This window comes from Oncorhynchus tshawytscha, linkage group LG31 (assembly GCF_018296145.1).
Source record: "Oncorhynchus tshawytscha isolate Ot180627B linkage group LG31, Otsh_v2.0, whole genome shotgun sequence".
In the NCBI taxonomy this organism is placed as follows: Eukaryota; Metazoa; Chordata; class Actinopteri; order Salmoniformes; family Salmonidae; genus Oncorhynchus; species Oncorhynchus tshawytscha.
This window is the reverse complement of record NC_056459.1, coordinates 30586275-30599070: the sequence shown is the minus strand read 5'-3', so window position 1 is coordinate 30599070 and position 12796 is coordinate 30586275. Positions and strand designations below refer to the sequence as shown.

Genomic DNA, 12796 nt, shown 5'->3' with positions numbered 1-12796 from the left:
GAGGCGCTACCAGGAGACAGGCCAGTACATCAGGAGACGTGGAGGAGGCCGTAGGAGGGCAACAACCCAGCAGCAGGACCGCTACCTCCGCCTTTGTGCAAGGAGGAGCAGGAGGACCACTGCCAGAGCCCTGCAAAATGACCTCTAGCAGGCCACAAATGTGCATGTGTCTGCTCAAACGGTCAGAAACAGACTCCATGAGGGTGGTATGAGGGCCCGACGTCCACAGGTGGGGATTGTGCTTACAGCCCAACACCGTGCAGGACGTTTGGCATTTGCCAGAGAACACCAAGATTGGCACATTTGCCACTGGCGCCCTGTGCTCTTCACAGATGAAAGCAGGTTCACACTGAGCACATGTAACAGACGTGACAGAGTCTGGAGACGCCGTGGAGAACGTTCTGCTGCCTGCAACATCCTCCAGCATGACCGGTTTGGCGGTGGGTCAGTCATGGTGTGGGGTGGCATTTCTTTGGGGGGCCTCGTTGCACCACAGACTGTCCAGGAGTTGGCGGATGCTTTAGTCCAGGTCTGGGAGGAGATCCCTCAGGAGACCATCCGCCACCTCATCAGGAGCATGCCCAGGCGTTGTAGGGAGGTCACACAGGCACGTGGAGGCCACACACACTACTGAGCCTCATTTTGACTTGTTTTAAGGACATTACATCAAAGTTGAATCAGCCTGTAGTGTGGTTTTCCACTTTAATTTTGAGTGTGACTCCAAATCCAGACCTCCATGGGTTGATAAATGTGATTTCCATTGATAATTTGTGTGATTGTTGTCAGCACATTCAACTATGTAAAGAAAAAAGTATTTAATAAGAATATTTCATTCATTCAGATCTAGGATCTGTTATTTTAGTGTTCCCTTTATTTTTTTGAGCAGTGTAGATGGAGAGGTGGAGGGATGTATTTAGATGGAGGGATGTATATAGATGGAGAGGTGGAGAGATGTATATAGATGGAGGGATGTATATAGATGGAGGGATGTATATAGATGGAGGGATGTATATAGATGGAGGGATGTATATAGATGGAGGGATGTATATAGATGGAGGGATGTATATAGATGGAGGGATGTATATAGATGGAGGGATGTATATAGATGGAGGGATGGAGGATGTATATAGATGGAGGGATGTATATAGACGGAGGGATGTATATAGACGGAGGGATGTATATAGATGGAGGGATGTATATAGATGGAGGGATGGATATAGATGGAGGGATGTATATAGATGGAGGGATGTATATAGATGGAGGGATGGAGGATGTATATAGATGGAGGGATGTATATAGACGGAGGGATGTATATAGACGGAGGGATGTATATAGATGGAGGGATGTATATAGACGGAGGGATGTATATAGATGGAGGGATGGAGGGATGGGATGTATACGGAGGGATGTATATAGATGGAGGGATGTATATAGAGATGGAGGGATGTATATAGATGGAGAGGTGGAGGGATGTATATAGATGGAGGGATGTATATAGATGGAGGGATGGATATAGATGGAGGGATGTATATAGATGGAGGGATGGACGGGGATGTATATGGATGGAGGGATATATATAGATGGAGGGATGTATATAGATGGAGGGATGTATATAGATGGAGGATGTATATAGATGGAGGGATGGAGGATGTATATAGATGGAGGGATGTATATAGATGGAGGGATGTATATAGATGGAGGGATGTATATAGACAGAGGGATGTATATAGATGGAGGGATGTATATAGATGGAGGGATGTATATAGATGGAGAGGTGGAGGATGTATATAGATGGAGGGATGTATATAGATGGAGGGATGTATATAGACGGAGGGATGATATAGACGGATGGATATAGATGGAGGGATGGATATAGATGGAGGGATGGATATAGACGGAGGGATGTATATAGACGGAGGGATGTATATAGACGGAGGGATGTATATAGATGGAGGGATGTATATAGATGGAGGGATGTATATAGATGGAGGGATGTATATAGATGGAGAGATGTATATAGATGGAGAGATGTATATAGATGGAGAGATGTATATAGATGGAGAGGTGGAGAGATGTATATAGATGGAGGATGTATATAGATGGAGGGATATATATAGAGAGACATGAAGATGAGGGGTGGAGGGACGCAGGCAGAGGTGGAGTTGTTAGAGGGATGAGTCGGAGAATTCTTACCTCCTCTGCTCGTTGCTTTGTAGATGGAACTAACACTGGAGGGAGCTAGAGATGACAGAGGAAGGAGAGGAGAAAGAGGGAGGAAAGAAAGGAGAGGAGAAAGACAGGGAGGAAAGAAAGGAAGGAGAGGAGAAAGAGGAAGGAGAGGAGAAAGAGAGGAAGGAGAGGAGAAAGAGGAAGGAGAGGAGAAAGAGGAAGGAGAGGAGAAAGAGGAAGGAGAGGAGGAAGGAGAGGAGAAAGAAGGAGAGGAGATGAGAAAGAGAGGAAGGAGAGGAGAAAGAGGAAGGAGAGAGAGAGAGGAAGGAGAGGAGAAAGAGGAAAGGAGGAAGGAGAGGAGAAAGAGGAAGGAGATGAGAAAGAGAGGAAGGGGAGGAGAAAGAGGTAGGAGAGGAGAGAGGAAGGAGAGGAGAAAGAGGAAGGAGAGGAGAAAGAGGAAGGAGATGAGAAAGAGAGGAAGGAGAGGAGAAAGAGGTAGGAGAGGAGAAAGAGGTAGGAGAGGAGAAAGAGGAAGGAGAGGAGAAAGACAGAGGGAGTAAAATAGAGTTCAGCATTAAAAGAGTTCCTGCTTTCAAAGTTGTTGGGAGAAACGAATGGACTGATCTGTGACATCACAAACCATGCGGTGATAAGGGAAGCATGCGATTGGTGGGGATTGATCAAGTTGTCATGACAACGATAAAAGGTAGGAGGCCAGAGTGAGATGCACGCAGAAACGCAGTGTGTGAGACAGAGAGAGAGAGCTGTCAATCTCTTGGCCTTAGCCAATCAGGCGTGAGCAGGAACAGACAGAAGCAGGACAATCGGGGAGGGGATGATTTTATTGGTTTAGAAATAACAAAGATAAAAATCAATACATCCTGTGGAATAAGGAAGAGGCGGCGGCTTGGGGACCGTCTTGGGGACAGGCTTGGGGTGTGTGAGCTCTACTCACCGACAGACAGGCGTGTAGGGGAGGAGTCTCGTGAGCAGCCCTGGCTGCGGGGGATGCGGCTACGTCTCCCTCCGGCCCCAGCTAGGACCCTCTGGGCTCCAGAACCCAGCGTACTCAGAGCGGTGCTGGTCAGGACGCGACCCGGGGAACCACTCCGACTGCCGGCTAGAGAGAGACAGGGAGGGAGAATTACAAACACAGAACACACACGGGTCATGAGACCCTGTTGTCTACGGCACAACATCCCCTAGCACCATCACCATGTCTGCATCAGATCTGGGTTCAATTTAATACATACGTCAAACACTTAGAAGTACGAGGTGCGCTTGACTTAGCTTGGGAGCTTTTACCTTTTGGAAATATTATTCCCAAGTGTAACTAAAGTCTTTGAAAGTATTTGAGTGTATTATTGACCCAGGTCTGGTTAGCAGATCAGAAGGGACTAGATGTGTGTAGGAACATGGTGAATGGACTCCATTGAACTTTAGCCATTTTGATACCAGGGTTAGGAGTTGTTTTCAGCCAGACTCAGGGGACCAGCTTTGGCGGCCATCTTAGGACCGTCATCATTTCGGTGGGTCGTTTACTTATTCCCAAATGATGACATGGAGTAAAATATATCACGGCCCATAATGCCTTGTGACTGACACAGATCTACACATGCTTGAGTTTTGTGATGTCCTAACTAGAGGTCGACCGATTAATCGGAATGGCCGATTTCAAATTTTCATAACAATCGGAAATCGGTCATTTTGGACGCCAATGTTGTTGTTTTTTACATCTTTATTTAACAAGGCAAGTCCGTTAAGAACACATTCTTATTTTCAATGACGGCCTAGGAACGGTGGGTTAACTGCCTTGTTCAGGGGCAGAATAACAGATTTTTACCTTGTCAGCTCAGGGGATTCAATATTGCAACCTTACGGTTAACTAGTCCAACGCTCTAACCACCTGCCTCTCATTGCACTCCACGAGGAGACTGCCTGTTACGCGAATGCAGTAAGTCAAGGTAAGTTGCTAGCTAGCATTAAACTTATAAAAATCAATCAATCATAATCAGTAGTTAACTACACATGGTTGATGATATTACTAGTTTATCTAGCGTGTCCTGCGTTGCATATAATCGTTGCAGTGAGCATTCGTGAAAAAGGACTGTCGTTGCTCCAACGTGTACCTAACCATAAACACCAATGCCTTTCTTAAAATCAATACACAGAAGTAGATATTTTTAGACCTGCATATTTAGCTAAAAGAAATCCAGGTTAGCAGGCAATATTAACCAGGTGAAATTGTGTCACTTCTCTTGCTTTCACTGCACGCAGAGTCAGTTTATATGCAACAGTTTGGGCTGCCTGGCTCGTTGCGAACTAATTTGCCAGAATTTTACGTAATTATGACATAACATTGAAGGTTGTGCAATGTAACAGGAACATTTAGACTGATGGATGCCACCCGTTAGATAAAATACGGAACGGTTCCGTATTTCACTGAAAGAATAAACGTCTTGTTTTCGAGATGATAGTTTCCGGATTTGACCATATTAATGACCAAAGGCTTGTATTTCTGTGTGTTACTATGTTATAATTAAGTCTATGATTTGATATAGCAGTCTGACTGAGCGGTGGTAGGCAGCAGCAGGCTCGTAAGCATTCATTCAAACAGCACTTTCGTGCGTTTTGCCAGCAGCTCTTCGCAATGCTCAAATCAAATCACATTTTATTTGTCACATACACATGGTTAGCAGATGTTAATGCGAGTGTAGCGAAATGCTTGTGCTTCTAGTTCCGCCAATGCAGTAATAACGAACAAGTAATCTAACTAACAATTCCAAAAAACTACTGTCTTATACACAGTGTAAGGGGATAAAGAATATGTACATAAGGATATATGAATGAGTGATGGTACAGAGCAGCATAGGCAAGATACAGTAGATGATATCGAGTACAGTATATACATATGAGATGAGTATGTAAACCAAGTGGCATAGTTAAAGTGGCTAGTGATACATGTATTACATAAGGATGCAGTCGATGATATAGAGTACAGTGTATACGTATGCATATGAGATGAATAATGTAGGGTATGTAAATATTATATTAGGTAGCATTGTTTAAAGTGGCTAGTGATATATTTTACATAATTTCCCATCAATTCCCATTATTAAAGTGGCTGGAGTTGAGTCAGTGTCAGTGTCAGTGTGTTGCAGCAGCCACTCAATGTTAGTGGTGGCTGTTTAACAGTCTGATGGCCTTGAGATAGAAGCTGTTTTTCAGTCTCTCGGTCCCAGCTTTGATGCACCTGTACTGACCTCGCCTTCTGGATGACAGCGACAATGACAATGCTTCAAGCATTGCGCTGTTTATGACTTCAAGCCTATCAACTCCCGAGATTAGGCTGGTGTAACCGATGTGAAATGGCTAGCTAGTTAGCCTACGCTAATAGCGTTTCAAACGGCACTCGCTCTGAGTCTTGGAGTGGTTGTTCCCCTTGCTCTGCTTTTGTGGAGCAATGGGTAACGCTGCTTCGAGGGTGGCTGTTGTCGATGTGTTCCTGGTTCGAGCCCAGGTAGGAGCGAGGAGAGGGACGGAAGCTATACTGTTACGCTGGCAATACTAAAGTGCCTATAAGAACATCCAATAGTCAAAGGTTAATGAAATACAAATGGTATAGAGGGAAATAGTCCTATAATTCCTATAATAACTACAACCTAAAACTTCTTAACTGGGAATATTGAAGACTCATGTTAAAAGGAACCACCAGCTTTCATATGTTCTCATGTTCTGAGCAAGGAACTTAAACGTTAGCTTTCTTACATGGCACATATTGCACTTTTACTTTCTTCTCCAACACTTTGTTTTTGCATTATTTAAACCAAATTGAACATGTTTAATTATTTATTTGAGACTAAATTGATTGTATTGATGTATTACATTAAGTTAAAATAAATGTTAATTCAGTATTGTTGTAATTTTCATTATTACATTTTTTTTTTTTATTACAAATTTGGCCGATTAAATCGGTATCGGCTTTTTTTGTTTGTTCCCCCAATAATCGGTATTGGCGTTGAAAAATCACAGTCGGTCGACCTCTAGTCCTACCTCAAAGACAGACGAGAACAGGTGTGAAAGTCAAATGTATGGAAAGAGCGGGTCCTGTGACCCGAGTGAGAAAACCTTTTCACTACACAACTGAAACATACCAAATTAATCTATTTCACCACACACACGCAGAATACACAGACCCTACTTGAATACACAGACTATACAGACCATACTAGAATACACAGACTATACTAGAATACACATACGCAGAATACACAGACCCTACTAGAATACACAGACCCTACTAGAATACACAGACCCTACTAGAATACACAGACCATACTAGAATACACAGACCCTACTAGAATACACAGACCATACTAGAATAGACAGATCGGAATGGTCTGTTCTGCCAGAGCATGATGGTCACATTGCATTCTACCTCCCATGCAGAATCACCAATGCATCGCTCCCTCTCTCTGTCCCCCTCTGTCTCACTCCCTCGCTCTTATATCTCCCGTGTCTATCCCCTCAGCTCCCACCTAACAGGTAGACACAGGCCCCAGCTCCCTCCTAACAGGTAGACACAGGCCTCAGCTCCCTCCTAACAGGTAGACACAGGCCTCAGCTCCCTCCTAACAGGTAGACACAGGCCTCAGCTCCCTCCTAACAGGTAGACACAGGCCTCAGCTCCCTCCTAACAGGTAGACACAGGCCCCAGCTCCCTCCTAACAGGTAGACACAGGCCCCAGCTCCCTCCTAACAGGTAGACACAGGCCTCAGCTCCCTCCTAACAGGTAGACACAGGCCTCAGCTCCCTCCTAACAGGTAGACACAGGCCTCAGCTCCCTCCTAACAGGTAGACACAGGCCTCAGCTCCCTCCTAACAGGTAGACACAGGCCTCAGCTCCCTCCTAACAGGTAGACACAGGCCTCAGCTCCCTCCTAACAGGCCTCAGTTCAGAGAGTAAGGAGTCATAAGAAGGCAGACAGCCATGTTTTAGTTTGAACTAAAAGTCCCAGCATGCTTCAGCCAGAGAGGGGGTTGAGCTTTAGGTGACCAGCTTGGGTGAGGGGGGAGGAGGGTGAGAGGGGAGAGTGAGAACAGATGGAAGGGTGAGAGAGGGGGTGAGGGGGAGGAAGGTGAGAACAGATGAAGGGAGAGAACAAATGAAGAGAACAAATGAAGGGGGAGGGGGGAGAACAAATGAAGGGTGAGAGGGGAGGAGGGGGAGAACAGGTGATGGGTGAGAGAGAGGATGAGGGGGAGAACAGATGAAGGGTGAGAGGGGGGGTGAGGGTAACAGGTAGTAGACGTTAGATTCTTACCACCAACGATGGTAGCAGACTGAGATCCTGCACCAATGAGGAGGAGGAATTGGAAATAGGGGGGAGGAGCCATAAGACCATTGGTTGGGAAGGGAGCAGAGGCGGGGACAGGAAGTTAAACAAGATGGATTACGGGTGTTAGAGCACAAAGCACCATGGGCGTTAGAACACAGAGAGCATCATGGGAGCATTCCGAGCGATCCTAGACGAGAGAATGAGAGCGACAATGAACACGATTCAAACACGTAAATAAATGTATCAATTAAATATTGAATAAACTGAAGGCTGACACACACGGAACCAGCTGTGATGCTCGATGGAGGAACGGTAGAGCATTGCATGATGGGTAGCCGGTGTGTGACGCAGCAGTATCGCTGACGAAGCAAAGCAGCTTCACAATGGAAGAAATAAAAACACCTTAAAGTAAAAATGCTCTAAAACACTCTCTCACAAACACACAGCCAAAACCTGCCCTGCCCCGGCACAGCTCTCTAGCACAAAGATATCTCCACATCATTCTTCATTTTCTCAATGTTAATCTCTTGTTCCTAGAATCTCTTATTTTGTTCCTGTCAGGGAGAGTCCACACTTCTTGAGAGTGATGCATCATCTACTCTACTTACCGAGTGAGTGAGTTAGCTAGCTATCTCCCGGTGCAGAGTGAGTTAGCTAGCTATCTCCCGGTGCAGAGTGAGTTAGCTAGCTATCTCCCGGTGCAGAGTGAGTTAGCTAGCACCTCCCGGTGCAGAGTGAGTTAGCTGGCACCTCCCGGTGCAGAGTGAGTTAGCTAGCACCTCCCGGTGCAGAGTGAGTTAGCTAGCACCTCCCGGTGCAGAGTGAGTTAGCTAGCACCTCCCGGTGCAGAGTGAGTTAGCTAGCACCTCCCGGTGCAGAGTGAGTTAGCTAGCACCTCCCGGTGCAGAGTGAGTTAGCTAGCACCTCCCGGTGCAGAGTGAGTTAGCTAGCACCTCCCGGTGCAGAGTGAGTTAGCTAGCACCTCCCGGTGCAGAGTGAGTTAGCTAGCACCTCCCGGTGCAGAGTGAGTTAGCTAGCACCTCCCGGTGCAGAGTGAGTTAGCTAGCACCTCCCGGTGCAGAGTGAGTTAGCTAGCACCTCCCGGTGCAGAGTGAGTTAGCTAGCACCTCCCGGTGCAGAGTGAGTTAGCTAGCACCTCCCGGTGCAGAGTGAGTTAGCTAGCACCTCCCGGTGCAGAGTGGGTTAGCTAGCACCTCCCGGTGCAGAGTGGGTTAGCTAGCACCTCCCGGTGCAGAGTTCGTTAGCTAGCTCCTACCGGTGCAGAGTTCGTTAGCTAGCTCCTACCGGTGCAGAGTTCGTTTGCTAGCTCCTCCTGGTGCAGAGTTCGTTAGCTAGCTCCTCCCGGTGCAGAGTGAGTTCGCAAGGCAGCTCCTCCCGGTGCAGAGTGAGTTCGCTAGCTAGCTCCTCCCGGTGCAGAGTGTGTTCGCCAGCCAGCCAGCTCCTCCCGGTGCAGAGTGTGTTCGCCAGCCAGCCAGCTCCTCCCGGTGCAGAGTGTGTTCGCCAGCCAGCCAGCTCCTCCCGGTGCAGAGTGTGTTCGCCAGCCAGCCAGCTCCTCCCGGTGCAGAGTGTGTTCGCCAGCCTGCCAGCTCCTCCCGGTGCAGAGTGTGTTCGCCAGCCTGCCAGCTCCTCCCGGTGCAGAGTGTGTTCGCCAGCCTGCCAGCTCCTCCCGGTGCAGAGTGTGTTCGCCAGCCTGCCAGCTCCTCCCGGAGCAGAGTGAGTTCGCCAGCCAGCCAGCTCCTCCCGGTGCAGAGTGTGTTTGCCAGCCAGCTCCTCCCGGTGCAGAGTGTGTTCGCCAGCCTGCCAGCTCCTCCCGGTGCAGAGTGTGTTCGCCAGCCTGCCAGCTCCTCCCGGAGCAGAGTGAGTTCGCCAGCCAGCCATCTCCTCCCGGTGCAGAGTTAGCCAGTTCCTCCCGGTGCAGAGTTAGCCAGTTCCTCCCGGTGCAGAGTTAGCCAGCTCCTCCCGGTGCAGAGTTAGTTAGTTCCTCCCGGTGCTGAGTTAGTTAGTTCCTCCCGGTGCAGAGTTAATTAGTTCCTCCCGGTGCAGAGTTAATTAGTTCCTCCTGGTGCAGAGTTAATTAGTTCCTCCTGGTGCAGAGTTAATTAGCTCCTCCCGGTGCAGAGTTAGCTAGCTCCTCCCGGTAGTTCCTCCCGGTGCAGAGTTAATTAGTTCCTCCCGGTGCAGAGTTAATTAGTTCCTCCCGGTGCAGAGTTAATTAGTTCCTCCCGGTGCAGAGTTAATTAGTTCCTCCCGGTGCAGAGTTAATTAGTTCCTCCCGGTGCAGAGTTAATTAGTTCCTCCTGGTGCAGAGTTAATTAGTTCCTCCTGGTGCAGAGTTAATTAGTTCCTCCTGGTGCAGAGTTAATTAGTTCCTCCTGGTGCAGAGTTAATTAGTTCCTCCCGGTGCAGAGTTAATTAGTTCCTCCCGGTGCAGAGTTAATTAGTCCCTCCTGGTGCTGAGTTAATTAGTTCCTCCTGGTGCAGAGTTAATTAGTTCCTCCTGGTGCTGAGTTAATTAGTTCCTCCTGGTGCTGAGTTAATTAGTTCCTCCTGGTGCTGAGTTAATTAGTTCCTCCTGGTGCTGAGTTAATTAGTTCCTCCTGGTGCAGAGTTAATTAGTTCCTCCCGGTGCAGAGTTAATTAGTTCCTCCTGGTGCAGAGTTAATTAGTTCCTCCTGGTGCAGAGTTAATTAGTTCCTCCTGGTGCTGAGTTAATTAGTTCCTCCTGGTGCTGAGTTAATTAGTTCCTCCCGGTGCAGAGTTAATTAGTTCCTCCCGGTGCAGAGTTAATTAGTTCCTCCTGGTGCAGAGTTAATTAGTTCCTCCTGGTGCAGAGTTAATTAGTTCCTCCCGGTGCAGAGTTAATTAGTTCCTCCCGGTGCAGAGTTAATTAGTCCCTCCTGGTGCTGAGTTAATTAGTTCCTCCTGGTGCAGAGTTAATTAGTTCCTCCTGGTGCTGAGTTAATTAGTTCCTCCTGGTGCTGAGTTAGCTAGCTCCTCCTGGTGTATATTGTCATGTTTTGGTATTACTATTGGCAGACCTGGACTCTTCACACCAACAACAAAACACTCAGTGGTGAGACAACAAAGCATGCAGAGAACACACCCCGTCTCACAAAAAAACACAGTGACCACGAGAGCAACATAATGGGTCCGTCTAACCAACACACACACACACACACACACACACACACACAATACCTGGTGTGCAATCTGATTCGTAGGAACCTAAGAGGTATAAAAAAAAAACATGTGCAGGAGCTTACTGTGACTGAGGGATACCAGCAGCGACTACAGAAAGAGCATGAATAACTCATCACGCAAACACACGCTCAAATACACCTATACATCCACAGCAGTGGAACATTGTGTGTGAGGGACGCGGTATTCATTTGAGGCTCAAAAGCTGTGTGAACGTGTGTATGTATATGTTTAAGGTGTGTGTGTATGTATAAGTGTTTAAGGTGTGTGTGTGTGTGTGTGTGTATGTATATGTGTTTAATGTGTGTGTGTGTGTTTGTGTGTGTGTATGTATGTGTTTAAGGTGTGTGTTTAAGGTGTGTGTGTATGTATGTGTTTAAGGTGTGTGTGTGTGTGTTTAAGGTGTGTGTGTGTGTGTGTGTGTGTGTGTTTAAGGTGTGTGTGTGTGTATTTGTTTAAGGTGTGTGTGTTAATTTGTTTAAGGTGTGTGTGTGTGTATATGTGTTTAAGGTGTGTGTGTGTGTGTATATGTGTTTAAGGTGTGTGTGTGTGTATATGTGTTTAAGGTGTGTGTGTGTATATGTGTTTAAGGTGTGTGTGTGTTTCTCCTTACGTTGTGACTGGGACACCATCTTGGTGCGGCTGCGTCCCCGGGAGTCCACGTGGCTGACACTGGTTGCCGTGGTGAGAGGCTGCTTGGTCCTCAGACGACCTGAGGTCAGAGGTCATACTGTTAGACCGGACACACACTCTTCTTCTCACACTTTCTGAAAAGAAGAGCCCACCACCCTCCACTACTAAGCAATAAACACTAGTTTAGAGAAGGTAAGAGAAGTACTACTGGAGAATACTAGTCTATATACACTCACGTACCTAACTTAGTCTAAACAGTAACTTGTCTTACAGTCTAGACTTACAGTAAGTACTACTGTCTGAACGTTCATGTGCCTTAACAACAAACTTGTACGCCATCTGTAAATATGAATAAAATTGTTACCATTATGAACTTAGTTGATTTAGCCACGAAAAAAAGCCAGGAACCTTCCCACTAGCCATGATTGGCTGAAATAATGGATGGTCTGGACATGCCTAGAAATGAGTTTATGATTGGTCGGCCATGTAACACGCTTCTGTCTATAACATGAGCTGATCAGTATGTGTAGGTAATCCCTTTAAAACTCAGATATTTTTCAAGATATCACAAAGAACGGCATTAGTGTTGGAGGACTGAGTTCTGAAATCAGTAGAATGTCCGGTGGAAGCAGAGTAAGACGGATAAGGAGATGGAGAATATTCTGGTGTTTGATTGAAAATTTGCGGAGGGAGTCGAAAAGAGAACACACAGAAGGCTGTTGTTTAAAAATACCTGTCTCCGGATTACATCTTCAAACTAAGGGCAACAATGACATCCGTGACAGAGAGGGAGAAGCGTTCATCCATGCACACGGGTAAGAGAGTAGCTAGCTACATTTTCAGATATGATAAGTTTCTAATTTTGTCAGAAAGTCGTTTTCTGTTAGCTAGCTAGCTAATGTTAGCTGGCTGGCTCGCTAGCTAACGTTATGTGTATGATCTGTGTAGTAATATTATTCGTATCTCAGAGCCATTTGCATAGCTAGTTATAGCCTAATGTTAGCTAGCTAATATTGAACCAACAGTAATTGCAGCCTCTCCCTCAACGTGATCCAAGTCAAAGGAGATGATTGTGGACAACAGGAAAAAGAGGTTCCGAGCACGCCCACATTCTCATCGACGGGGCTGCAGTGGAGCAGGTTGAGAGCTTCAAGTTCCTTAGTTTGTTGGTGATGTGGACACCAACATGGTCCAAGCACACCAAGACAGTCGTGAAGAGGGCACGACAAAACCTATTCCCCCTCAGGAGACTGAAAAGATTTGGCATTGGTCCCAAGACCCTCAAAAGGTTCTACAGCTGCACCATCGAGAGCATCCTGACGGGTTGCATCACCGCCAAGCTCCCTGCCGTCCTGGACCTATATATACTAGGCAGTGTCAGAGCATCGTTAATGTTATGTAATTTTATTGTGCTACTTTTTACTTTAGTTTATTT

General features: G+C 46.7%; 1 protein-coding gene across 33 annotated transcripts in view; it reads right to left on the bottom strand.

Moving 5' to 3' along the window:
- The window catches only part of LOC112239559 (CLIP-associating protein 2), a 129020-nt gene that overhangs the window by 34150 nt on the left and 82074 nt on the right, over positions 1-12796 (bottom strand). For 15 of the 33 annotated variants that reach the window (XM_042310362.1, XM_042310328.1, XM_042310329.1 and 12 more), the window contains 5 exons: positions 11342-11440; positions 10729-10755; positions 7495-7521; positions 3125-3289; positions 2194-2238 (listed from right to left, as the gene is read on the bottom strand). In XM_042310362.1, the coding sequence (XP_042166296.1) occupies positions 2194-2238; positions 3125-3289; positions 7495-7521; positions 10729-10755; positions 11342-11440 (363 nt within the window). The remainder of the gene's footprint in view (positions 1-2193; positions 2239-3124; positions 3290-7494; positions 7522-10728; positions 10756-11341; positions 11441-12796) is intronic. The other 18 variants (XM_042310343.1, XM_042310346.1, XM_042310347.1 and 15 more) reach the window with 4 other exon arrangements.